The following is a 27,348-nucleotide window of genomic DNA, read 5'->3' as shown; positions in this document are numbered from 1 at the left end:
GATGGAATAATAGATTATAGTATGTAAAGGAAAGAAACTAGGAGAATAGAGGTTGATTGAGGAGATGAAGAATATTAGTACTGAGAGTGGGCCCCCCTGGTCTAAGGTTTTATGGTGGGCCCCTGGTCTAAGGTTTTTGGGTGGGCCCCTGGTCTAAGGTTTTTGGGTGGGCCCCTGGTGTCCCAGTCCGACACTGACCATACACACAATGAATATCGGACGAAAATTAGTTTCGTACGATATTATCTGTGCGTCTATGGCCACCTTAAGGAAAGGCTTAGCAGGGAGAGCCCCCGACACATAAGGGGTAGATTAGGGAGACAATATGTGGCAGATCAGAGGTCAGTGCTTTAGGTGCTCAGAACAAACAATGTAGAAAGTAAACAGAAAGGCCATGACATCTGCACAGTACAAAAGTGCTTAAGCCCCTTTCTAGGGATTTGCTGCTCCATCATTGCACCTTTGACCTCTCTAGAGTTTAAATACATTATCTCTGCTGGAATAACTGCACATACCTGGAGCTGCTACAAAAGCACATTTTATTCTGTGACAATGCAACTGGGTCACAATTTAGGTTCTGGAAAATGGAGGAGCGATGATGACAGTAATTACATAATACTTTTATAAAAATGTACTTTCTTCAGATGCTCATGTGAATGAGTGTTGGCTTGGGGCGCTTTGAGCCCACTTAGGGCGTCACACTAGAACCCACCAGCCCAGCAATGGAGTCCCCACACCTTCCAACATTTGAAAAAAACGAAAAGAGGGACAAAAACCTGCGCTGCACGCAGAGTGGCAATTTTGGCAACTCCCATTTTGTGGCCACACCCCCTCATTACCATGTTCATTTTACAACATTTGTCAGGTTTGAACACATTTCTGGGAGTTTTAGTGCAATGTTTTATTTTTTTTTTGCTAATGACACAGAAATTGCCCTTTCAGCTGCTATTCTCACTTCTGCCAAGAGATGTTCTTATCTTAAATAGTTACATTTGTTTCTTTGCTTATCTTAAAGGGCATGTAAAGGCAAAAAATAAAATCCCATTGTTACTTTCTCTAATGAAAAAGAAATCTATCTCCAATATACTTTAATTAAAAAATATGTACCGTTTTTATAAGAAACCTGACTGTATGCAGTGAAATTCTCCCTTCATTTACTGCTGTGGATAGGAATTGTCAGACGGTCCCTAACTGCTCTGCAGGGAAACAATCATACTTATGAACAGCAGGGGGAGCCCCCCCAGCCTTACTTCCAAGTTCCACAAGATGACTACCTAGAGCGAAAGCAAAAAGCTTCATGCTACAGCAAATAACCCACATTTGCAACAGAAAATAAATATATGTATCTAGGTTCATTTTTCTAAATTAGGCTGTATTTTAATGGCATGTTCAACAGGGTTAACATTACCTGCACACAGTATAGTTGAAAGTCTGATTATTTTTAATTTATAATGTCAACGTAAAGTGTAAAATAGAATAAGGCTAGAAATGCTGTATTTTGTATACTAAACATAAACATGAACTTACTGCACCACTAGTCTAATCAAACAAATGATTTATGCTTTCAAAGTTGGCCACAGGGGGTCACCATATTGTAACTTTGTTATACATCTTTGCAAGACCAAGACTGTGCACATGCTCAGTGTGATCTGGGCTGCTTAGGGATCGTCATAAATGATCAAAACAGCACAAGTCAATTAATATCTGCCAGAAGCCGATACAGCAAGACTGATTAATAATCAGAATATACAGACTGCACTGGGTCCTGTGTTGTCATGTAATCTAATGTGGATTTTATAGTTTTTGTATTGTTTAATATAAACTTTCTCCAACTCTGCAGAACCAGTGGCTGCAGCAAAATAATCCTCCAAATAGAATCCCAGTTTATCTGTTTAAATCTGGCTCCATGATCTTTGTCCCTGCAGCTGGAGTTGGAAACAGTAAAGGGGATGTAAAGGCAAAAATAAAATTCAATACAAATCTCTACAGTTAGAGCTGCAGTATTTCTGGTCAGGTGATCTCTTCCTGTTACACTTAGAGCTGCAGTATTTCTGGTCAGATGATCTCTTCCTGTTACACTTAGAGCTGTAGTATTTCTGGTCATGTGATCTCTTCCTGTTACAGTTAGAGCTGCAGTATTTCTGGTCAGATGATCTCTTCCTGTTACAGTTAGAGCTGCAATATTTCTGGTCAGGTGATCTCTTCCTGTTACAGTTAGAGCTGCAGTATTTCTGGTCAGGTGATCTCTTCCTGTTACAGTTAGAGTTGCAGTATTTCTGGTCAGGTGATCTCTTCCTGTTACAGTTAGAGCTGCAGTATTTCTGGTCAGGTGATCTCTTCCTGTTACAGTTAGAGCTGCAGTATTTCTGGTCAGGTGATCTCTTCCTGTTACAGTTAGAGCTGCAGTATTTCTGGTCATGTGATCTCTTCCTGTTACAGTTAGAGCTGCAGTATTTCTGGTCATGTGATCTCTTCCTGTTACAGTTAGAGCTGCAGTATTTCTGGTCAGGTGATCTCTTCCTGTTACAGTTAGAGCTGCAATATTTCTGGTCAGGTGATCTCTTCCTGTTACAGTTAGAGCTGCAGTATTTCTGGTCAGGTGATCTCTTCCTGTTACAGTTAGAGTTGCAGTATTTCTGGTCAGGTGATCTCTTCCTGTTACAGTTAGAGCTGCAGTATTTCTGGTCAGGTGATCTCTTCCTGTTACAGTTAGAGCTGCAGTATTTCTGGTCAGGTGATCTCTTCCTGTTACAGTTAGAGCTGCAGTATTTCTGGTCAGATGATCTCTTCCTGTTACAGTTAGAGCTGCAGTATTTCTGGTCAGGTGATCTCTTCCTGTTACAGTTAGAGCTGCCAGTATTTCTGGTCAGGTGATCTCTTCCTGTTACAGTTAGAGCTGCAGTATTTCTGGTCAGGTGATCTCTTCCTGTTACAGTTAGAGTTGCAGTATTTCTGGTCAGGTGATCTCTTCCTGTTACAGTTAGAGCTGCAGTATTTCTGGTCAGGTGATCTCTTCCTGTTACAGTTAGAGCTGCAGTATTTCTGGTCAGGTGATCTCTTCCTGTTACAGTTAGAGCTGCAGTATTTCTGGTCAGGTGATCTCTTCCTGTTACAGTTAGAGCTGCAGTATTTCTGGTCAGGTGATCTCTTCCTGTTACAGTTAGAGCTGCAGTATTTCTGGTCAGGTGATCTCTGAGACAGCACACAGACCATCACGAAATGGTGGTTCAAAGCAAGAGATGTAAAAGGATATTTACTTAAATATATATTCCAGTTTGGTAAGATTCTTTAATATGCCACTTGATTTGATATAATCTGTATTCCATTTGGGGGTGTAGTTTTCCCTTTATATATAGGGTGAAACTGTATTGTCCAGTCTGAGATTCTGATTGATTGATAGAACAGTTGATGATCTGTAGGAATCATAGAGTATTTGATGTAACGAGAGGATAGTGTTGTGCTACTGTCCCTGCAAGTGTCACCCAGGTGAAGCATCAGCACCCAGTTAATCACAGGCCTCAGTTTATTTAGCACCTTAATCTCTGCACACAGTGAGGTCATGGAGCTACAGACTGCGCAGCCGCTGGGGTCAGCACTTTTATTCCAAGAACAAAATCAGAAATATGTGGAGCCGGTTGAGCCTTTTGTTGAATGTTGAGCCTCTTATGTTTGGACAAAACAAACAGCCGAATCAGCTCACAGATCCCTCTTTCCACACACGGGCCCCTCCGCACCCCTCTCTATTGTCAGAAATATGAACTCTGACATCATTGTGTCCCATTCATCCTACTTCCCACCTCCCAGGAATCCAAACAAAGAGAACGTTTGGTACCAGCACATTTACGAGGTATAAATTGGTAGGGAGGGGGCTTGGCCTGACATCAACTCTCAGTGGCTCAGTCACATCACTCCTGTAAGTAATGGCAACATGGCTGGGGGTTTGTGGGTCACACTGACACTGTATTCAGGGGGGAGATTCAATTCTCTGGTCCCACCTTTCTCACCCTGTTCTCTCTCTTATACCTTTATATCTGCCTCATCTTACTGTATATGATTAATTACCTCTTCCCAGACCTTTGGCATGTTCTGTCTATCTATCTTCTATCATCTATCTATCTATCTTCTATCATCTATCTATCTATCTATCTATCTATCTATCTATCTATCTATCTATCTATCTATCTATCTATCTATCTATCTATCTATCTATCTATCTATCTAACTGTCTGTCTGTCTGTCTGTCTGTCTGTCTGTCTGTCTATCTATCTATCTATCTATCTTCTATCTTCTATCTATCTATCTATCTATCTATCTATCTATCTATCTATCTATCATCTATCTATCTATCTATCTATCTATCTATCTATCTATCTATCATCTATCTATCTATCTATCTATCTATCTATCTATCTATCTATCTATCTATCTATCTATCTCTCTCTCTCTCTCTCTCTTCTCTCTCTCTCTCTCTCTCTCTCTCTCTCTCTCTCTCTATCTATCTATCTATCATCTATCTTCTATCTGTCTGTCTATCTATTATCAATCTTTCGAATCATATAGTTATCTAAACATCTATCTATCTATTATCAATTTATCTATTATCAATTTATCTATCTATCTATCTATCTATCTATCTATCTATCTATCTATCTATTATCTCTCTATCTATTATCAATTTATCAATTTATTAATCTATCTATCTATCTATCTATCTATCTATCTATCTATCTATCTATCTATCTATCTATATATTATTAATTTATCAATTTATTAATCTATCTATCTATTATCAATTTATCTATCTATCTGTCTGTCTGTCTGTCTGTCCGTCTGTCTATCTATCAGGGGTGTGGGGGGTGTGATTGCCCCCAGGCCCGCCACAGTCACAACAAGTCCTATCTCAGGCAGCAGGGCAGGGGCAGATTTTTCGGCACGTGGAGGGGACCTGAGTGCACATACTGCACAAGGGATGAATAGTGAATAGTTTAGAGATGCACCAAATCCACATTTTTGGATTTGCCCGAACCCCGAATCCTTCTCGAAAGATTCAGCTGAATACCGAACTGAATCCGAACCCTAATTTGCATATGCAAATTAGGGGTAGGAAGGGGAAAACATTTTTTACTTCCTTGTTTTGTGACCAAAAGTCACGCAATTTCCCTCCCCACCCCTAATTAGGATTTGGATTCGGTTTGGCTGGGCAGAAAGAATTCAGCCGAATCCGAATCCTGCTTAAAAAGGCCGAATCCTGGCCGAATCCCGAACCAAATCCTGGATTCAGTGCATCCCTAGAATAGTTGCGCTGCTGTTGCTTTTATAATACACAGATGCCTTGTCCTCTAAAAAGGGTATACTTTACATGAAAAGAAGGTAAAAACCATTTTTTTTTCAATTGCAGTTTGCAAACATGTCTCACGGTGCAGCTCAGGGCAGTATGGGCAGCCACTCCTCTATGGCTCTGCAGAACTACAGGGTGAGTAGAACCATTTATTTCTTAAATCTATGTTTTTTCAGTAACATGTGCTGTGGTATGTTTGTAGAGTTTCATTATACCAGTTTATATAAAATGATCCTCTTCAAGGGCAGAGATCTTATTCTCACTAGTCAACAGGAGGACACTTTGCTCAGATGAAAAATAAAAACTCTAATCCAGGGAGGTCCTACAATTCTTTTTGACTACAATTTACAGCTCCCCTCTACATTCTGCCTTTTTTTTTTTTTGTCTATTTTTGCCCCTGAGGAAGACCCTGAAGGTCGAAATGCGCTGGGCTCACCTCTTTATATAATTTTTGTATAATTTTGTAATTCTTTCTTGTTTTGTTTTTTTTTGTAATTAATTCATTATATTTGGAATTGGGTGTGCAATCCATTTTCTGTAATATTTTAATATTTGCAATTCCTTTTGGAGACCCTCATGGGGAGTCCCCTATGGATCAGCACCCCTCAATTTTGGATTAAGGGTGTGCGCCTTCTTTATTCTATTTTGTATATGTTTTTCCCCTCTACATTCTGTCTGATGCTGGGAGTTGTAATTAAACAACAGCTGAGGGGCAGTTTATTATCCAATTCTCATGTAAATACTACCAAAATCAAACAAATGGTACAAATTAAAATTGGTGAAAATAGTTAATATTCACTTTCATCCATAACATATTCCAGCCAACTGTACCCTTCCCAGGTTGGGTATCCAGGCCAAGGGTAGACATGGTTGACAGTTGCTGTCAATAAATACATACATAATACATAAATATAAAAATAAATGATACTAGATTAGGCCTATAGAGCAATATATTAGATGTGTTTTATCTCCTTAAAATCTCAGTCCAACTGGGAATGACGTGAGCAGCCATGTTGTAATTCTGGTCTTCTCTCCACAGCTGATCTGCTACGAGTATGAGAACTTCCAGGGGCGTAGGGTGGAATTCACCTCCGATTGCCGTAACCTGTGTGATCGCGGTTTTGACCAAGTAAAGTCCATCAAAGTTGAATGTGGACCGTAAGTTTATACCGCTCAGTTATTACTGGACTGTACTTTATATGCAGGGTCAATTATGAAATATATAACATGGCTCTGGATTTATATAAGAAAATAATTCATGATTAATAGGGACAATGGTTTTCCTTTACTCTCCTGGTTTTCCTACTTATGCAACATATCTGTTTCCAGATGCATAAATAGTTCTTTGTGTTAGAGCTGTTTCTTTTAGACAGCTCTAACACATCATAGGTCTATCATCCCTTTGCCTAGAGATGATGTATTAGATATAACGTCTTAGTTCCATGGGAAGAAGGTTATATAATGTTTTTAGTTGTTATGATTGTTCAGCCTTTAGAATTAAATATTCAAACTGAATAGAGTGTTGTGAAATGCGTTGGTTTAACAAAGGATGAGTTCAGCGCTATGGGCGCTCAGCCGGGTAAACGTAAGAGGCGTGTATTCTTCATCAAACTATGGCTTTATTGTAGCAAACAATGTGGCAAAAGGTGGCAAGTGACCGTGCAAATCAGCCTACGCGTTTCGTGCCCATAACTACCGGCACTTCATCAGAGCTCGAAATGCGTCGGATTTGGAAAACTTCCACAATCAATATAACTGTAAAAGGCCCTCTGATAATCCCATAGTCTTTCACTCTGGATATATCAATATATCAAATTGAGGCATCTGAAATGATAATTTTCCGAATGTACTAACATTCTACCAACAGTAACCCACAACATGTTGGGGCTCATTTATCAACACTGGGCAAATTTGCCCATGGGCAGTTACCTATAGCAACCAATCAGTGATTAGCTTTTTGAAGCCAGCTGCAAGCAGAACAATGAATGCAGCAATCTGATTGGTTGTCATGGGTTACTGCCCATGGGCAAATTTGCCCAGTGTTGATAAATGACCCCCGCTCTCTGTATTGTTTCCTTCTTATAGATGGGTGGCATATGAACAGAAGGACTTCTCTGGGGAAATGTTCATCATGGAGAAAGGAGAGTATCCCAGATGGGATTCATGGTCTAACTGTTTCCGGGCCGACAGGATCATGTCCCTGAGACCAGTCCGTATGGTGAGTATCCTGCAGAATTCTCCTCTTGTAAAGCATTGAAACCATAATAAAAATGGGTTTCACAATTTTCTACATTGCACAAGACTTGTTTTATTAGGGAGTAATATTCAGAAACACATTTACCCACATGCAAGCAATTCACTCTTAGACTAAGAGCAGGAGATACGGGTTGTACCAAGGAATAAAGTGATAACAAGACAAGTCAGTGGAGGTCATTTATCAACACTGGGCAAATTTGCCCATGGGCAGTAACCCATGGCAACCAATCAAATTTCTGCATTCATAGTTCTACTAGAAGCTGGCTATAAAAAGCGAATCACTGATTGGTTGCCATAAGTAACTGCCCATGGGCAAATTTGCCCAGTGTTGATAAATGAGCCCCAGTCTGCAATGTGCACCAACCATATCCAACAGCATTACCGAGTTGTTGCAGCAGAAAAAAAAATGGTTAGGGTGAGGACAGACATTACTAAACCATTTAATACCAAAAAAAAATGCCTGTGTCGTTAGGTTTATTCTATAAGTAGGGTAATAATTCCTATTACTACAATTTCAATACATGTCTATGGAACAATGTAATTTTTATTGCAATAAAATTACTTAAAGAGATTCTGTCATGATTTTTATGATGTCGTTTTTATTTCTAAATGACACTGTTTACACTGCAAATAATTCACTGTACAATATAAAATGTCATTCCTGAACCAGCAAGTGTATTTAGTTGTAATATTGGTGTGTAGGTTCATCTCAGGTCATTTTGCCTGGTCATGTGATTTCAGAAAGAGCCAGCACTTTAGGATGGAACTGCTTTCTGGCAGGCTGTTGTTTCTCCTACTCAATGTAACTGAATGTGTCTCAGTGGGACCTTGATTTTACTATTGAGTGCTGTTCTTAGATCTACCAGGCAGCTGTTATCTTGTGTTAGGGAGCTGCTATCTGGTTACCTTCCCATTGTTCTTTTGTTTGGCTGCTGGGGGAAAGGGAGGGGTGATATCACTCCAACTTGCAGTACAGCAGTAAAGAGTTACTGAAGTTTATCAGAGCAGAAGTCACAGGACTGGGGGCACTTGGGTAACTGACAATATGTCCAGCCCCATGTCAGAAATCCAATTCCATGCAGAATTAACCGATGCATTTTGAAAAAAACAAGTTTTCCCATGACAGTATCCCTTTAAGTTGAGTCACTGGTCTTTCATGTATTAATCCATTTAATAAGTTTTGTAAATCTCATAACTGAGATCAGACATGGAGACAGGAACTGATTGCTCATACTTTGACTTTACTTTGACTTTACTCATACTCAGTCCTTACTATTCGCTGTAGGTGCAAGTTTCGGGTGTGGAACCTTTCTGACAATTATTGCTTGTAGAATGCATTTTGTTCTAGAACATTATAGCTAATTTACATTTTTTATTCCTTAAAGGATGCCCAGGACTACAAAATCTGCCTTTTTGAATGCGCCAACTTTGAGGGCAGGAAGATGGAGGTCTGTGATGAAGACATCCCAAGCATGTGGTCTTATGGATTTCAGGACAGGGTTGGCAGTGTCCAAGTCTCCGGAGGAGCGTAAGTTTTTAGGACTGTATGAAGGTTTCCATTTAAGCAGAAACAAATGTTAATGTTGAAATTGGCTTGACAACGGTCACAGAAGAATGATGGCTGTAGAACTATGTCCTCCTCATGATGTAGGACATGATTGTACAACCATGGTCTTCAACTAAAGCTGGTCATACATGAAGAGACATCCCCAAACTAGTGGATCTTTCACCGATATGTAATCCGAAGATTCGGCCCTAGGACCAAACGATCGGATTACAATGAGGCGCAATGGTCTCGGTCGGATGGAATAATTAAACCTTCCTGATCGATATCGTGGCCACATATCGATCGGGAAGACCCATCGGAAGCCCCCATACATGGGCAGATAAAATGCCGAATTGGTCTAAAGGACTGATATCGGCAGCTTTATCTGCCCGTGTATGGCCACCTTAAAAAGATAGTTTTGCTCAAAGTTAAGAAAAATCCATACAGTTCACATTAAAGAGTCACGTGTGATCTACCCTGTTTTCTTTCTTCACTTGTGTTTCGCTCCAGCGGGTTCCACCATGCCTGGTATGAAACACAAATGAAGAAAGAGAAGATCCTACTCCTCTGAGCAAGATCCATAAACTCATCCTTCACTTGATATATTTTCTTTTACTGATAATGTAACCTCTTCACACAGATGGGTTGGATACCAATATCCCGGCTACAGAGGATATCAATATCTGATGGAATGTGGACCCTACAAGCACTGGAACAACTGGGGAGCCAGTCAGCCCCAGATTCAGTCCATCCGCAGGGTGAAGGACATGCAGTGGTGCAAGAGAGGGACCTTTGAAGTTGTGAACTAAAAATGGCACAGAAGACAAGACACAACACAACCAAACAAAAGGACTTGTTTCTTTTTTTTTTAACCATTTCAGTTTACTGTTAAAGGAAACAGCTGTTACATTTTCACATTTGAAGCTATTAATGAAATCGTTTGACTTTGTAAAAGGTTAGTTGGCATCAGATCCACCTGAATAAACATCCCCACTGCCCTGATACAAGAGATATATAATCTTCTCTGCTGCTGTTGCCATTGCAAACGATGGTCATTCTCAGGCATCTGGTAACATCATCCACTGAATGTTCATCCGTTTACCCAACATGTCTGTAAAGGGGCAGTGGATATAGAGAGAATTTGCCTCTTTTCTCCACCTTTGCATTGGGCAGTGCTTCATGCTCTTCAGTCTCTTCCTTCCTAGCAGGGCAGATATGAATAGACCTCAGTAAGGGGTTCTTTGGAACCTTTATGAAAAGACCATGTGGATAGTATTTGTGAACCTTGCAGTATGCAACTCTTACTAATGAGCCTGACCTAGAAAGAACATACACTGTAGCTTGAAGTTACAATGGCACAATGACATTGTTTGGTTTGGTTATTCAGTATGGTGCTAGAACTCAGGATTTCCTCCAAACATAGGCCTGAAAGAGCTCCATGATGTTTCCTAAATGGGCTTCAGAGGGTCAGGACTCTTACTGTCACTGTTATATTTCTCAGGGAGAAACAAGTCTTGTCTTACTTCACAAAACCCGCAATCAGTAGGTGAATGCAAATATTTCACTGTCCATCATGCACTGAACTCTCAGATATGCCGATCCATTGAAGCTAATGTCAATCTCTTTGCAGTAATAAATAATAATATAACCAAATATGTTGTGCTTGTCTTGACTGGTTGTTGAACAAATATTTCCAAGTTCATATTGCAATGCAGTTCCGTCCATTTGGGGACTGTGACCCCCAAAGATTTCAAAGGCTCCCAGAAAACCCAAGGTCTCCATTGGAATCATGACATCACTTCTCTATAATCCAGACCCCCCAACAAGTGTTAAGTGTGAAGCTCTTAAAATAGAGTTAGAGATGCTGATCAAGGAGCCCATCCACTGACTTCTACTTTGCCCATTTCTGGCAATAGTAGGGTGTAGGCCCTAAACTATGCCCGTATTTTAATCAGTTCTTTAACTTTTTGATTGAAAAATTTCCTAAGGGATGGTTGTTTTTTTGTATTGTCCCACGTGACGCTGTGTAAAGGGTGTAATGGCAGCAAAGAGCTGAAACCACCTGTTGATGAAACTGGAGGTCCATGCAGACTTAGCAAATGAAATCAGGAACAAATTTTATTTCAGTCACTTCACAGCTCATCACAGTTCTTTGGAATATTCTTTAGATATTCACATGGTCACCACGTCTTTCTTCCTTCCTTCCTTCCTTAAGGTGGCCATACACGGAGAGATCCGTTTGTTTGGAGATGACGCCAAATGAACGGATCTGTCCCCGATATGCCCATCTTGAGGTGGGCGGCCGATATCGGGCTGAACCAATCATGGGCCCTAGGGCCCAACAATCGGATCATAACTATGGGTAAACGGGCAGTCGGATCGCAGTACCGCATCAACGAACAGATGAGATCCGCCATCCGACGGGATTTTAAGTCCCGTCTGATCGACATCTGGCCGACTTTCGGGTAGATATCGATCAGGGAAGCGCGTCTGAGCGCCCCATACACGGGCCAATAAGATGGCGACTCTGTCTGTCGGAAGCTTTTATTAGCCCATGTATTGCCACCTTTACTTGGCCCACTAATGACTTGCCCAGGAGCACACTTCCACTTATGCAGAATCAAGGACCTTTATAGTCAGCCACAGTCAGGTGAGGTACCACCTGGGACTCAACCACTTTTCTTATTGGTCAAGCCTCGGCTACTCAGTTAGCTGACAAGTTCAGTGATGCGACTACCTTAGAGGCAGGAGGTGCAACTGCTTTGCCTGCAAGTCAGAAATACTACTTTAAGGAGGACAGGGAGGAACAAGGTAGGGAGGTACCTGTGAAGATTTTGCACCGATGCCCGCATGATGTTAACTACATTACTTGGTATACTCCTATACAGGGACACATTTAATCTGCAGATTCGGGTCCTTTAGACTGATTCGCCAGTTCATCTGCCCATGTATGGGAACCCCCCACAGGCTTGCCCTGCCCTGTTATAGTTACAGATTATTTACAACTGCCCATTAGTGTTCTCTCCAAATCTTCTAGAATTATAGGATAATCTATAAGGGAAAATAGGCTTTCTCCCTAAGGGGCAGATTTACTAAAGAGCGAATTGATGTTGGCAGCGACCGCTTCACACCTATCGCTACAGTTTGCCAGACGCAAATGCGCTCAGACTACGCTAATTCACTAAAATGTGGAGTCTCTTTGTGGGCGCCGAATGCTCGCCTCTTTTTGATAGCGTTCCTTCGCCAATGCGAGCATTTGATAGCAAAGGTGCGCTAGTGTTTATTTCTGCCTAACGAAACTTCGCTAGGGATCTTGCGCTCAGATCAATTTGCATAGGGCTGGAAATTTAAAGTTGTGGATTCGGTGCATCCCTAGTAGCAACCCTAGTAGGAGAGCGCACTAACACCACATGGGCCCACCAGGAGTTTTCCTGCTGGTAGTATGTGGGACAAAAGAAGAAACAGGCTGCACAACTATTGTTTAACTGTTATCATATCAATAAATGTGTTATGCAATGATATAAGGTTAAATATTTTGAACTTAAATGTACTTTCAACTTCAGTATTTATTAGGAGTCGGTCACCTTCTTCTCTAAGTCCTGGCCAGAGAGCAGAATAAGGAATCCCCGGCTCCTGACCACTGCTATTTCTGTTACTCAGTGCTGAAAAGCTGTATGACGGTTCCAGACAGAGTTCGTTCTTCTGTGTATGGCATGGCCACAATAGCATTGGTGCTATGCTGCCATCTAGTGGTAAGTTAGTATGTCCCCTGCTGCTATCCAGCACTCCAACATTTTCACTGGGCAAAATAGTCTTCATTGAACTTCTTAGCACTTAGCACTCCTTAATATTATCTAAAGTGTCTACTCTAATATTAACTGTAGTCACTTCCTAATGAAAAAGCTCTGTCCTCATCCTCACTGCAATTACATTTACCGAGCAACAGTAAGGTACAGGTATGGGACCTGTTATCCAGAATGCTCGGGACCTGGGGTTTTCTGTATAATGGATCTTTCCGTAATTTGGGTCTTCATGCCTAAAGTCTACTAGAAATTCATTTAAACATTAAATAAACCCAAATAGGCTGGTTTTGCTTCCAATAAGGATTGATTATATCTTAGTTGGGATCAAGTACAAGTTACTGTTTTATTATTACACAGAAAAGGGAAATCATTTTTAAAAATTTGGATAAAATGGAGTCTATGGGAGACGACCATTCCGTAATTCGGAGCTTTTTGTTTATCGGGTTTCCGGATAAGGGATCCAATACCTGTATTATTATTTATAACAACTCATTAAAATGGGCGGACGTTTCATGTGTTTGATGTGTTACATTTGGAATCAGCATGTGTGTGTAATACACTATTTAAATATGCACAGGACACTTCTGATTGGCTAGAATGGGAATGGAGTTTAAAGCGGACCTTTCACCCAGACATAAAAAGCTGTACAATAAAAGTCCTTTTCAAATTAAACATGAAATCCAAAATCTTTTTTTTATTAAAGCATTCATAGCTGTTGTAAACTCATTTAAACATCTCAGCTGTCAATCAAATATTGTCTGCCCCTCCTCTATGCCTCAGGCAATCACTTTCCATTCAGCACTTCCTACATGTCACTGCTCTCCCCACATTCCCCCTCTCTCTTCACCATTTAATTGTGTAACCAGGACATGGGGATGGACATCAGGTCCCCCATTCTCTTTACCATTTAATTGTGTAACCAGGACATGGGGATGGACATCAGGTCCCCCATTCTCTTTACCATTTAATTGTATAACCAGGACATGGGGATGGACATCAGGTCCCCCATTCTCTTCACCATTTAATTGTGTAACCAGGGCATGGGGATGGACATCAGGTACCCATTCTCTTCACCATTTAATTGTATAACCAGGACATGGGGATGGACATCAGGTCCCCCATTCTCTTTACCATTTAATTGTGTAACCAGGACATGGGGATGGACATCAGGTCCCCCATTCTCTTTACCATTTAATTGTATAACCAGGACATGGGGATGGACATCAGGTCCCCCAATCTCTTCACCATTTAATTGTGTAACCAGGACATGGGGATGGACATCAGGTCCCCCATTCTCTTCACCATTTAATTGTGTAACCAGGACATGGGGATGGACATCAGGTCCCCCATTCTCTTCACCATTTAATTGTGTAACCAGGACATGGGGATGGACATCAGGTCCCCCATTCTCTTCACCATTTAATTGTGTAACCAGGACATGGGGATGGACATCAGGTCCCACATTCTGAGATTCTGAGATGATACAAGACTTGCCTTAATAAGTGTCCACAAAATGGCTCCTGCCTGCTTGTTATAATTATGAGTTCCCAGACTGAAGGAAACAAGATTCAAATAATTTATACAGTGTAATTGCATTTAATGTAATGACATGTCCCCTTTAATGGGGAGGACAAGGTAGAATTCTGCTGAGTGGACCTTATAAATAAAATATCAGCCACTGCAAGGATCCTAATGTAAGCCCAACATCTTTCATCTCCTCGCTCAGTGCTGTCCAATTTATATGGTACTGAGGGCCAGAATTTTTCGAATCCACATGGTGGAGGGCCGATAATGGAAGCCACTCCCTGTTTTTAGACCACACCCACTTTAAACCACACCCATGTTACCGCAAGACCATGTCCACATTAATAGCACACCAAAAAAACAGATGGTTGGTGCTCACTGCAGGGATCAGGGCCGGAACTAGGGGTAGGCAGAGTAGGCGGCTGTCTAGGGCGACATCATTGAGGGGGCACTTTTAATGTTTTTTTTTTTCACTTTTTCAAGCATTTATTTAATAATTTGAACATGGTCAGTCAGTCGGGTGGAATCCCCCTCCTTCACCTTCTCCCTCTTGCCAGCAAGTAATAGCTCCTTCTGTGCGTTGCGGCAGTGCAGCACGAAGTGCGTATACGTGTCAATTATGTCATTGATGTGGTTGGGCGGCAGAGAGAGGCAGAGAGCTGGGGGGCTGCTTGTTGTGGGTCGTGCTGCTCTCAGCCTTGCACAGTTGCACTGAACTGCAGACTTTCTTTCTATTACTGTGAAAGTGTGAAGCTTCCTGCTGGCACAGCCAGGTACAGATTTGGGCCGGGCCCATATATTTGCTGTTGCTGCTGGGCTGGGCACTGACACAGGTACATAAATACTTGGGGCCAATATGATGTGATCAGATTTATTTTTGGCTTCTGCTGGCACAGGTAAAGATTGGGGGCAATATGATGGCTGCTGGAGGGCTGTATGATGCATTGCTGCTGAGCTTGCGGGTAAAGGTATGGGGGGGCAGTATAATGGATGGCTACTGGCACAGGGATAAGGGGGCACTATAATGGATGTCTGCTGGGCTTGCTTGCACAGATATAGGGGGCAGTATGATGGATGGCTGCTGGGCCTGCTGGTACAGGTACAGGGGACAGTAATATAAATGAAAAAATGTTGTACACTTTCTTGCTTTCTTTATTTAAAAACCATCATGGTAAGGAGGCAAATGGTAATGCAGGACAGGGGGCACTGATTGAAGCTCTTGCCTAGGGTGCCAAACTACCTTGGCCTGGCAGGGATGCCACTCATATGTGAAAAAAGTTAAGTCATATTAACATACCCTTAAATCCATATGCCTCCTCCTCCCCTGTGTATAATACAGTACCCCAGCATATGATTAAACACCAGGCTTATGTTCCATCAGGCAGAGTATGACACACACAGGAGCATAGGGGAGGCAGAACAGAGCAGGAGACAGGAATCAGGACCAGTCTAATATGTACTGCATACAGTGACACAGTGCTGGGGCCCCATTAGCATTTTGTATAAAGTGTGAACAGATGAACAATGTGGCAGTTTCAGTCTGGGTCTCAGGTATGAACAGTACAGGCCTTTAGGGTGTGAACAATAGAAGGGGGATCACATGTGTGAACAATACAGAGTATTACAGTGTGAATTTGAGGTTTAAACTATGCAGGGGCCAGTTAATCTCTGTAGTGATACCTTTTAAAGTTTACATATGGTAAACAGACAGCAGGCAGACTTTGATATGGAGGGCCACATAAGGGGTGGCCGCGGGCCGCCAGTTGGACAGCCCTGTCCTGGCTCATCGAATTAAAGGGCATGTAAATAAAAAAATATAAAACCCTATTTTTACTTTCTCTAATGAAAAAGAAACCTATCTCCAATATACTTTAATTAAAAAATGTGTACTGTTATTAGAAACCTGACTGTATGCAGAGAATTTCTCCCTTCATTTACTGCTGTGGATAGGAATTGTCAGACGGTCCCTAACTGCTCTGCAGGGAAACAATCATACTTATGAACAGCAGGGGGAGCCCCCGCCTTACTTCCCAGCCATGCAGAACTCAAGCAGCTTTGTTTGTTTCCCTGTAGAGCGGTCGGCGACTGTGTAGAGATTTATATTGGATTTTATTTTTGCCTTTACATCCCCTTTACTGTTTCCAACTCCAGCTGCAGGGACAAAAATCATGGAGCCAGATTTAAACAGATAAACTGGGATTCTATTTGGTGGATTATTTTGCTGCAGCCACTGGTTCTGCAGAGTTGGAGAAAGTTTGTATTAAACAAAACAAAAACTATAAAATCCACATTAGATCACATGACAACACAGGACCCAGTGCAGTCTGTATATTCTGATTATTAATCATTTGACTTGTGCTGCTTTGATAATTTATGACAATCCCTAAGCAGCCCAGATCACACTGAGCATGTGCACAGTCTTGGTCTTGCAAAGATGTTTAACAAAGTTACAAGATGGTGACCCCCTGTGGCCAACTTTGAAAGCATAAATCATTTGTTTGATTAGGCTTGTGGTGCAGTAAGTTCATGTTTATGTTTAGTATACAAAATACTGCATTTCTAGCCTTATTCTATTTTAGACTTTACCTCCCCTTTAATTGTCATCATCATTAATTATCTTTGTAACCAACCTGTTTCCTTTCAAGCCTACAAATTTACCTATAAGTATATTGCAAATTTGTAATAGCAGCCCTAGCATTGGCTAACATATTACTGGCTCAGCTAGTGAAATATCTGCCAGGTGACAACCTTACCCTTAACTTGTGCCTCCAGCTCCCACCATTCCTGAATATTCTGCAGGAACATATTAATGTCAGACATGATTGCAGATCATTGCAGACAATGAACAATAAATATATTAAACCCATGCATGCCAGTAAGATCTCTACAGAAAATGGACAATGAATAAAACTCGTGCAAAAAAAATGCCATTGTGGAATAAGCAGCCATTCGTTTTTATCATCTCCTTCCATAGGAGACGTGGAAGAGGTAAGTGTGTAAATACAATCAATTAAATATTCTGTTCCATTTCTGAAATAATCAAGTTTATCTTTACTATTCCTCTCTCAGCATCTGTTTCTCTTCATTCTCTCTTCATCCAGGAGTTGGGTGTCAGATGAATGACCCAATTTATTTTGCCTAGAAGATGTATTAGAGGTCACTCTATTAAACTCACCAGACATGTCTCTCTACATGCAGAATTTGTGCAAAAGACAGTTATTTTGTTAGATTTTGTTTGTACTGGAATCAGTTATTTGAGTGAGCTCTAATACATCTGCTAGGAAAGGAGCCCCCCTATAAGATATATTGGATCTAATTGTCAATGAATATCTGACACCCAACTGCTGCATGAAGACAGAATGAAGAGAAACAGATACTGAGAGGGGAATAGTGAAGATAAACTTGATTATTTCAGAAACAATACAGAATTTGTAATTGATTATATTTAGAAAGTTCCTTACGACAGTATGAGGAAGCTTATATTAAAGTTTCATTTTTATGATAGTTCCCCTTTAACCTGAGCTTTTTTATATATTTTTTTAAGTGTAATTTAATGGTGCATAATATATTGGTAATTTTTAAGCGACCAGAACCTTATTATAGAACAAACTTTTGTTTGGTTAAAAATTACCAACAGATGACTCCCCTCCTGATTTTGTGCAGCCCATTATTAAGAAATATTGTAGGCTCTGGCTACCTTGTAGGGGTGCTGTTGCACCTTATTATACTATACATGCTTAATGATTATTATTTTAACCATATCAGTGTGCCGTTCAATAACCAGTATTTTTGTTGGCACCATACATGGACCAATAATGAACTGGTTTAAGGGAGCCTAATTAACAGCATCTTATAGCCACCTGCGTATTGCCAGCTTAAGTCTCTTTGGATATTCCCCTAGTACTAGCTTGCTGTAATTGTAGGGTCCTGTTATGTTTTGGGTAGCCGAGGATGAGTAAAGTATAACAGTGCTTTATTAGCAGAGACTCATGCAGCCATTACACAACAGTAACTTTCACTTTCACTTTTAAGCTACCTGGAAGTATGAGCACATAGTTGTAGGGGGCCCAGAGCGTAAGGGGGGCCCTGGCCATGCCACACTTACTTGATTAGCTGGGCCCCCCATCTTTCTGAGAGCTGCTGACTTCGGGAAGGCATGGACGTTTAAGGGGCCCTGGCCACCAATTTTCTTATAATGTGGGGGGGGGGCCTGGCCAACAATTTCGGCCACCAATTTTTTTTTTCTCATGTGGGGTCCTAGCCACCAATATTTTCTAAAGGGGCTGTCCTGGCCACAATTGTTTTTTATGGGGGGCCCTGACCACCAATATCTTTTTATTTATTTTTTAACATGTGGGAACCCTAGCCACCAATATTTTTTTTCGTTTTTTTTAAATTGTGTGGTGGGGGGCGGACCTGTAGGTGGGGCTTGCGGTGGGCGCAGCTCAGGGGGCCCAGGAAATGTTGTCGTATGGGGCCCTGCGATTTCTGATGGCGGTCCTGACAGTGACATGTACAGGCCATTTGTATAAACACCACAGGTCCCTAACCCAGAACCTTCCCAGGCCACCATGCCCTTAATATTACATTTGGTTCTGGTTCCCATGGGAGCTTGCTGGAAACTGATTAGCAGGGTGAGCAGAAAAGCTCAGCAAACAAAGATTGTTTTGTGATTGGCTGTGAAAGCATTTAGGAGGAACATGTGATGCTTTTTACAATGAGAGGAATTTCAGGGGAATGCAGCAACCATTTATCTCATGGTCAGTTCCATCCTGTATGTATATATATATTATATTTTTATTTTTGTTCCATATGGAGACAAATGATGCATCTAATGAGGTTTCATCCCTCGTGCCGTCTAAACCTCCCCTAGAGTTTCACCATTAATCAGCAGAAGCATTGGATCCCCAGAGCGTTGGCTTAGAATATACAGTAGCTTCACGCTGGATACAAAATAGGCCGAAAGTTTCTTTATTTGCCTGGCATTTCTCTGGCACGTTCTGTAGTGCTGAGCTGCTGAAAAGCTGCAGAGGAGATGACCCCATGTAACTCTTATGTCTTTGTCACTCACTGTAAATTGAACGGTTTTGTTTTTGTCTGTACAATGAGTCTGTGAGATAAACAATTTGGATATATGATGTCAGCCTATTGTCTCACCTCTGTCCCAGCGACAGGGACCATCACATCCAACTGTCACCCAGGACCCAACAATGTAACTGTCGCCTCTGTCATCGGCTCTGTCTGACTCCGGGGGACACACGCGCTAAGGTAAGTTTCTGCCTAACCCAACGTTGACTTTATATTCTTCATTCAATTTTAAAATCAGTTGTTTTTTTTTTAATATTTTGTAGGGAGACGGGGAAAAAAAAGTATCAGGAAAATAAATGTATTTCATTTAAAAAGATTTTTCCATCTATGCTATTTAATCTTTAATCAGAAATCGAAACATTTTAATTTCCGACCTGGTCTAGTGCTCCGTGGATCAAAGACTTTTACAAAAAAAGTAGAATTTAGTAGTGAAAATATAATGTATTGTATGATGTCACACTTCTGTAAATAGGGTCCGAGTTAACCATACACGGGTACATTAAAGCTGCCGATATCTGTCCTTTACACCAATTCGGCAGCTTATCTGCCCATGTGTGGGGGCTCCCGATGAGACCTCCTAATCGGTCAAGTTTGATTTTTTTCCAAGATCCAGGACCCGTTGGTGCTCATTCCTAGCATTGTCATCCGATCATTCAGCCCCAGGGCCAAACGTTCAGAATCACCAGATATTGCCCAGCCGTTAGTGGGCATATTGGGTTAAAATCTCGCCAAACGAGCGGATCTAATAGTGTATGGCCACCTTTAGATAAGAGAGGGTCCTAGCAATAATAGGTCCCACTTGAGGGAGGAGAGTATTACTTAAAGCAGAGATATTCAACTTGTGGCCCTTCAGCTGCTGTTAAACTACAGCTTCAAGCTTTGCCATAGTTGTTGTAGTTCAATAAAGCTGGAGGGTGGCCCAATGAATATACTTTATGTATATTCCTAATATATCTAACAGTTTTATCTTGCTATAGGCCAAGTGCTTATGCCCTTGCTGCCCTAACTTTTTACCCTCTCCCTAAAATAAAATACACATGAGCACAGAGAAGAGTTTTATGTATTACTTATATTTGACTTTAGGAAGTGAAATACTTTTCTTATAATAAAAGTTATAATGAGTTATGTGACATTACTAAGCAGGGATTATAAACAATATCACTAACCCACAAGGATTCATTTAACTGTGTATTCATGGCATTTGTCTATCGGAACAGTAATGGCGGCCGCAGACGTAGAGATCCGTTCGTTTGGCAATGTCGCCAAATGAGCGGATCTCTCCCCGATATGATCACATTAAGTTGGGCGATATCGGGCTGATCCGATCATGGGACCTAGGGATCATAATGGATCTGATACGGGATCTGGATCTGTCTCAATTGTACCCTAACCTAGTTATATCACGGCCACGAGCTCCTTCTCTCCGGTGCAAATTCACACAGTACAGAACTCTTACTCCCAAAAACCCAGTTAATCTTTCCTGTGGAATGCCAGATCTGTCTGCAACAAACTCACCGCTATACACGACCATTTCATTGCAAATTCCTTCAACCTACTTGCGCTTACTGAAACCTGGCTCTCTCCTACTGACACTGCCTCACCTGCTACCCTGTCCTATGGGGGCCTACACCTTACTCATACTTACTCATACTTACTCATACTTACTCATACTTACTCATACTTACTCATACTTACTCATACTTACTCATACTTACTCATACTTACTCATACTTACTCATACTCCCAGACCTGGTAACAGACCTGGAGGTGGGGTAGGTTTGCTTCTCTCTCCCCGCTGTACTTTTAAAGTTCTTCCACCTGTTCCCTCTTTATCATTCTCCTCATTTGAGGCTCTTTTCTCCTGTTTCACTCTGCATTGCTCTTATATATCAACCGCCAGGACCGACTGCACAATTTCTGGACAACTTTGCTGCCTGGCTTCCTTACTTTCTTTCATCTAACATCCCATCCATCATATTAGGTGACTTTAATATACCCGTTAACAACATTAACAACCCTTCTGTCTCTAAACTTCTTTCACTAACCTCCTCCCTAGGCTTATCTTTGTGCTCAGACTCCCCCTCTCACTCCAATGGTAATGCTCTGGATCTCATATTTACCAGACTCTGTTCAACCACCAATTTTACTAACTCCCCATTTCCCCTCTCTGATCACAATATGGTCACATTTCAACTCTCACTAACTCCCTCCTCACCCCCTGCTATTCCCCAAACACGTACTTACCGTGACTTGCAAGCTGTAGTCTCATCTCTCTTCTTCCTTGGACTCTCTTCACTCTAATATCTCAGCCATCTCATGTCCTAATGTGGCTACCTCTGTCTACTATAGTCCTCTCACCACTGCCCTAAATGAGCTGCTCCTATAAAAACTAAACGTTCTCGACCCAAACCACTTCAACCTTGACATACTGCTCATACAAAAGCGCTCCAAAGAGACTCACGTGCACTTGAGCGTCGCTGGCGCAAATCCCGTTCAGAATCAGACTTTTGGAGCTACAAATTTGCCCTGCGCTCCTTTAACATCAGCCTCTTCCAAGCCAAACAAACATACTTTACTTCACTCATTAACTCCCTTTCTAAAAAACCAGCACAACTTTTATCCACCTTTAACCCTCTCCTTTCCCTTTCTCCACCCCCTCCATGCACATCTGTCTCTGCTCAAGATATTGCTGAGCACTTCAAAAACAAAATTGACACTATCAGAAGGGACATTACACTACTCAACCCCCCTAGACTTCCACCACCCTCCCTCCACACTCCCCAGTCTCTCCTGTGCCCCTTCACCCCTGTCACTGATGAGGAATCTCAAAGCTTCTGGCCTCTTCTCACCTTACCACCTGCCCCCTTTAACCAATTCCCTCGAAACTTCTCCGCAATACCAATCCTTGTCTAATCAAAGCCTTAACTCACCTATTTAATCTCTCGCTCTCAACTGGACTGTTTCCTTCTCAACTAAAACATGCTCTTGTCACCCCCATTCTAAAAAAACCCTCTCTTGATCCCTCCAATCTTGACAACCTCCGACCTATCTCTCTGCTACCTTTCATCTCTAAACTACTTGAGCGCCTAGTCTACAACCGACTAACCTCATTCCTCTCTGACAATAACCTGCTGGACCCCCTACAATCTGGTTTTAAGCCACAACACTCCACGGAAACTGCCCTGATCCGACTAACTAATGATCTTTTAACTGCTAAAGCCAACAATCATTTCTCACTACTACTACTGCTTGATCTCTCAGCCGCATTTGACACTGTAGATCACCCTCTCCTCCTCCAGTCCCTCCAGTCACTTGGCCTTTGTGACACAGCCCTGTCCTGGTTCTCTTCTTACATCACCAATCGTTCCTTCAGTGTCTCCTACAACGGAGTATCATCTTCTCCCCTACCTCTTTCTGTTGGAGTTCCTCAAGGCTCTGTCCTGGGACCATTACTATTCTCCCTCTATACTTCCTCCCTTGGCAAATTAATAAATTCGTATGGTTTTCACTACCACCTCTATGCTGACGATACTCAGATCTATCTCTCATCTCCTGATCTCAACCCAGAACTCCTAACTCGCGTCTCCTCCTGCCTGTCCGCTATCTCTACCTGGATGTCACAACGCTACCTTAAATTAAACCTCTCTAAAACTGAAATGGTTCTCTTTCCTCCAACTAACACCAGTAACATCCCGGAAGTATCCATCATAGCTAACAATTCCACTATCACCCCCTCTCCCCAGGCCCGGTGCCTTGGGGTTATCCTAGATTCTGCCCTGTCATTCACTCCTCATATCCAGTCACTTATTAAATCATGTCACTTCCACCTAAGGAACATATCCAAAATACCATCATTTATCACCCAAGACGCTGCCAAAATTCTTATTCACTCTCTCATCATATCGCGTCTAGACTACTGTAACTCTCTTTTAATTGGCCTCCCCCTCCAGAGACTGTCACCTCTCCAGTCCATAATGAACACTGCTGCGAGGCTCATACACCTCAGCAACCGCTCCTCCTCTGCCTCGCCATTCTGTCAATCCCTGCACTGGCTTCCGTTACCTTTCAGAATCAAATTCAAATTAATGACAATGACTTTCAAAGCACTTCACAACTCTGCTCCACCCTACATCTCTGAACTCATCTCTATATACTCACCCACTCGCTTACTACGCTCCTCTACTGACCTGCTACTCAACTCTTCTCTCATTACCTCCTCACATGCTCGCATTCAAGACTTTGCAAGGGCTGCACCCTCCTCTGGAACTCTCTCCCACGGTCTGTCCGACTTTCTCCCAACCTTTCTGCTTTCAAAAAATCTCTGAAAACGCACTTCTTTCGAGAAGCCTCCCCTCACTCTGCTTAACTACCAAACGCAACACCACATACAATACCACATTTCTCACCCACTCAATTCGATCTTGCCCACTCCCACACCTTGTGTATTACTCCCTTCCCTTTAGACTGTATGCCTATGCATAGGGCCTTCCTCACCTTTTTGTACCTGTATTGACTGTGATGTATGTAACTCCATATATTCTATGTATGTAATTCACGTGATGTAGCTGTATAATCACATTTACTTTACAGTGCTACGCAATATGTTGGCGCTATATAAATACATGTTAATAATAATAATAATAAAAACCTTTTAGTTTGTAAACTCTAATCTCTAGGTCCTTCTAACCCTATTGTACTCTGTAATCCTTGTCTGTTATCCACCATTTATTCCCTGTTTTCTATAACTGCAGTAAAGCACTGCGTATCTTGACAGCGCTATATAAATAAATGATGATGATGATGATACGGGAGGTTGGATTATGGCACCGCATAAACGCACAGATGTGGCCGCGATCCGACAGGATTTTTTAACCTGCACGATTGAGATCTGCCCGACTTTCAGCCACATATCGATCGGGGAAGCCCGTCGGATGGCCCCACACATGGGCCAATAAGCTTTTATCGGCCCATGTATGGGGGCCTTAACATGTATATTGGAGTTAGGCGACCAATAAAAATCTTCCATTATAATAGCTTTATCAGGGTTATCATTAAAACACTTTAAAAAAAAAAGTACACTCCTTGTTACCGGAGATCTTTTCATTAACATGTTGCTATTGACCCAGTAACTCCAACCAAAGCAGCCAACCTTCCTAGAGGTGAATTATTATTTTTTCCTTTATGCAAATATAAGGACTGGTTTTACATACCCTATAGAAAGAGGGAAAAAGATCTAGTGACCTTTAATATATATATTCTTTATTGCTACGCATATAATTGTGCATATCATAATTTTTCCTCATTAGGTCCAAAAATGGGGGACTGGTCTACCTTGGGGCGCCTCTTAACAGAAGTCCAGAACCATTCCACTGTGATTGGAAAGATATGGCTGACCATGCTTCTCATTTTCCGAATCCTTTTGGTAACATTGGTGGGCGATGCGATGTATGGCGACGAACAGTCCAAGTTCACCTGCAACACTCTTCAGCCTGGATGCAATAATGTGTGTTATGACAGCTTTGCTCCTGTTTCACACCTCAGGTTTTGGATATTTCAGATTGTCCTGGTCTCAACACCTTCCATTTTTTACATCATCTATGTCCTGCATAAAATTGCCAAAGATGAGAAGACTGAACTGGAAAATGCTTATGTCATGGAGCTGATTCAGAGCGTATCTGCTGGAGAACACGTGTCCAAAAGCAATGTAAACCCAGACGCTGAACAACAGATGGATGGTAAAGATGCCTCCTGGAAAGGAACCATGTTTAAGCCAAAGTTAAGAAAGCATTTCAAAGGGTCTATCCCAGTTTTTGACAAAATGCAAATCATCTATATTGTCCATGTGGTACTCAGGTCTCTGATGGAGGTTGGGTTCCTGGTAGGTCAATACTATCTTTTTGGTTTTGAAGTGCCTCACCTTTTCCAATGCCAGACATACCCTTGTCCGACCACCACTGATTGCTTTGTCTCAAGGGCCACAGAAAAGACAGTCTTCCTTAATTTCATGTTTGGGGTTGGACTTGGTTGCTTCATTCTGAACCTTGTGGAACTGCATTACTTGGGTTGGTTCTATGTTTTCCGCATTTTATACTTGGCCTGCTCTGCCTGCTGTGATTTTAAGAAGAAGCCAAAGGTTTTATGCCCGGAGCAGAACAGCTTACTCATACACTTAAAGGACATCATTCAAGAAAGGTTTGTGCTCAAGACTTCTTCAGGTTTATCCCAGGAGAAGATAAGATGTCTCCCATCTCAGGCAGCTGCCATTTCCTTCACACAAGATGACAACAGTGATACAACCGACCAGAAAGGCCCAGACACTAAGCACAGTAGCCTCGACAAAATATACAAACCCAAAAAATCTTGGCTTTAAGAAACAAAAGAATATTTCTTATAGGTCCATTGATCATTACAAGGTTCTTCTTCATGATTGCCCACGAATTACAATCACATTTTGTAGTGTGTAGTGAAATAAATGATTTATAAATTCCAGACTATTTCTCAGATAATTTTTGTTTACAGATGAGGTATAAAATATACTGCACTACAGTTTTGTGAATTCATTTATATTAAGTTATAAGGCCATCAATCATTATGGATGGAACCCTGAAGGCCATAGAAATCAACTGAACACAGTGTTGAAGTGATGGCCCTCCTGTAGGGCCGTTCCCCTCAGCACATAATTCACACTAGTAACTGCCATTCTTGGGGAGATAAGTCGCCCCGAAGAAGAGGAGATTTGTCTCCGGGCGACTAATCTCCCTAAATCTGAGCGTGTGTCTCTGCCCTTAAGTGCTACGTTATGGCTCAATGTGGGTTGAATATTATGTTCTGGAAATGTATCGTTTAACCAGCTGGGGGCAGCAGAAACCAATTTATAAAGCAGTGACGACAGTATAATAATATGAATTGTCGATGCCTAGTAAAGTAGAACAAGAAAATACCCTGGAGTAGCTTTGCAGACCCTTATCAACAACAAATCAGTTTTTTCTTTTTTTAATCCCACAATTCGCCAACTGCTAAAACTTTAGAGTTTCAGTCTTCAAGCTGCACTAATAATGGGGAACTTATCAAACCTAATGTTCTCCTTCTGAACTATTTTTTTTAACCTAATATTAGACTTATATAAACAACTACTGCTAACTCCTGATTCATCATCTGTAGCTTAAGCATTATAGTACAGGTATGAGATCCGTTATCCGGAAACCCTGTATCCAGAAAGTTCCAAATTACGGAAAGGTCGTCTCCATAGACTCCATTTCATCCATTTCATTTCCACTTGATCCAAACTAAGATATAATTAATCCTTATTGGAAACAGAACCAACCTATTGGGTTTATTTAATGTTTAAATTATTTTCTTGCAGTTTTAAGGTGTGAAGATCTAAATTATGGAAAGACCTATTATCCAGGAAGCCCCAGGTCCCGAGCATTCTAAATAATAGGTTCCAAACCTGTACTAAACTAACAGATTATTTTACGCTCACAATAGTTTTGGATATTATTTCATTGATGATCTGTCAGCATTTATTGCACACTATATTTTGTATACAAATCCAAAGGAGTCTCCTCCCTATTAACTAGCTTGAATTCCGCTATATTTTACAGTTTGTTTTATGTGTATAAATTAGAATCCAGGGAGCTCGCTGTTCCATAGAACACGAGGAAACTTCGAGCGACTTTGGAAATTGAAGCGCCGCAAGTGCATTGCCGCAGGCCTTTTTTCATTGAAGCAGGCAGAAGACACGGGGAAGCAGTTCGGGGAGATTAGTCACCCCAAAGAAGAGGCGATTAGTC

The 27,348-nt window shown here is 41.5% G+C and overlaps 3 protein-coding genes across 3 annotated transcripts in view; 2 read left to right on the top strand and 1 right to left on the bottom strand.

Moving 5' to 3' along the window:
- The window catches only part of cryba4.S (crystallin beta A4 S homeolog), a gene marked incomplete in the record, with an annotated part of 29,099 nt that extends 12,114 nt beyond the window's left edge, over nucleotides 1-16,985 (bottom strand). The window contains 3 exon segments of the mRNA NM_001087360.1: nucleotides 1,203-1,218; nucleotides 16,508-16,573; nucleotides 16,776-16,985.
- cryba1.2.S (crystallin beta A1 gene 2 S homeolog) lies at nucleotides 3,839-10,793 on the top strand. Its single transcript, XM_018248784.2, has 6 exons — nucleotides 3,839-3,913; nucleotides 5,399-5,473; nucleotides 6,378-6,496; nucleotides 7,424-7,556; nucleotides 8,980-9,122; nucleotides 9,781-10,793. Exons 2-6 carry the CDS (start codon nucleotides 5,408-5,410, stop codon nucleotides 9,947-9,949), a joined length of 630 nt encoding a protein of 209 aa, XP_018104273.1. The 5' UTR covers nucleotides 3,839-3,913; nucleotides 5,399-5,407; the 3' UTR covers nucleotides 9,950-10,793.
- Nucleotides 16,986-19,654: 2,669 nt separating the features above from the next.
- On the top strand, nucleotides 19,655-25,983 carry XB5805949.S (provisional ortholog of gap junction protein delta 2 S homeolog). The gene is made up of 2 exons (XM_018248702.2): nucleotides 19,655-19,735; nucleotides 24,862-25,983. The coding sequence occupies exon 2, from the start codon at nucleotides 24,870-24,872 to the stop codon at nucleotides 25,923-25,925; it is 1,056 nt and encodes a 351-aa protein (XP_018104191.1). The 5' UTR covers nucleotides 19,655-19,735; nucleotides 24,862-24,869; the 3' UTR covers nucleotides 25,926-25,983.
- Nucleotides 25,984-27,348: the final 1,365 nt, after the last annotated feature.

The sequence above is a fragment of the Xenopus laevis genome, chromosome 2S (genome assembly GCF_017654675.1).
Source record: "Xenopus laevis strain J_2021 chromosome 2S, Xenopus_laevis_v10.1, whole genome shotgun sequence".
NCBI classification, from domain to species: domain Eukaryota; kingdom Metazoa; phylum Chordata; class Amphibia; order Anura; family Pipidae; genus Xenopus; species Xenopus laevis.
Note: the sequence above shows the minus strand (reverse complement) of the source record. Positions and strands in the feature narration are given on the sequence as shown.

Excerpts from the sequence above, each read along its gene's own strand:
- cryba1.2.S (XM_018248784.2), top strand. The coding sequence starts at position 5,408 with ATGTCTCACGGTGCAGCTCAGGGCAGTATGGGCAGCCACTCCTCTATG. Across the intron at positions 6,497-7,423 it reads ATCAAAGTTGAATGTGGACC|ATGGGTGGCATATGAACAGA; the intron begins GTAAGTTTATAC and ends TCCTTCTTATAG. Across the intron at positions 7,557-8,979 it reads CCCTGAGACCAGTCCGTATG|GATGCCCAGGACTACAAAAT; the intron begins GTGAGTATCCTG and ends TATTCCTTAAAG.
- XB5805949.S (XM_018248702.2), top strand. The coding sequence starts at position 24,870 with ATGGGGGACTGGTCTACCTTGGGGCGCCTCTTAACAGAAGTCCAGAAC.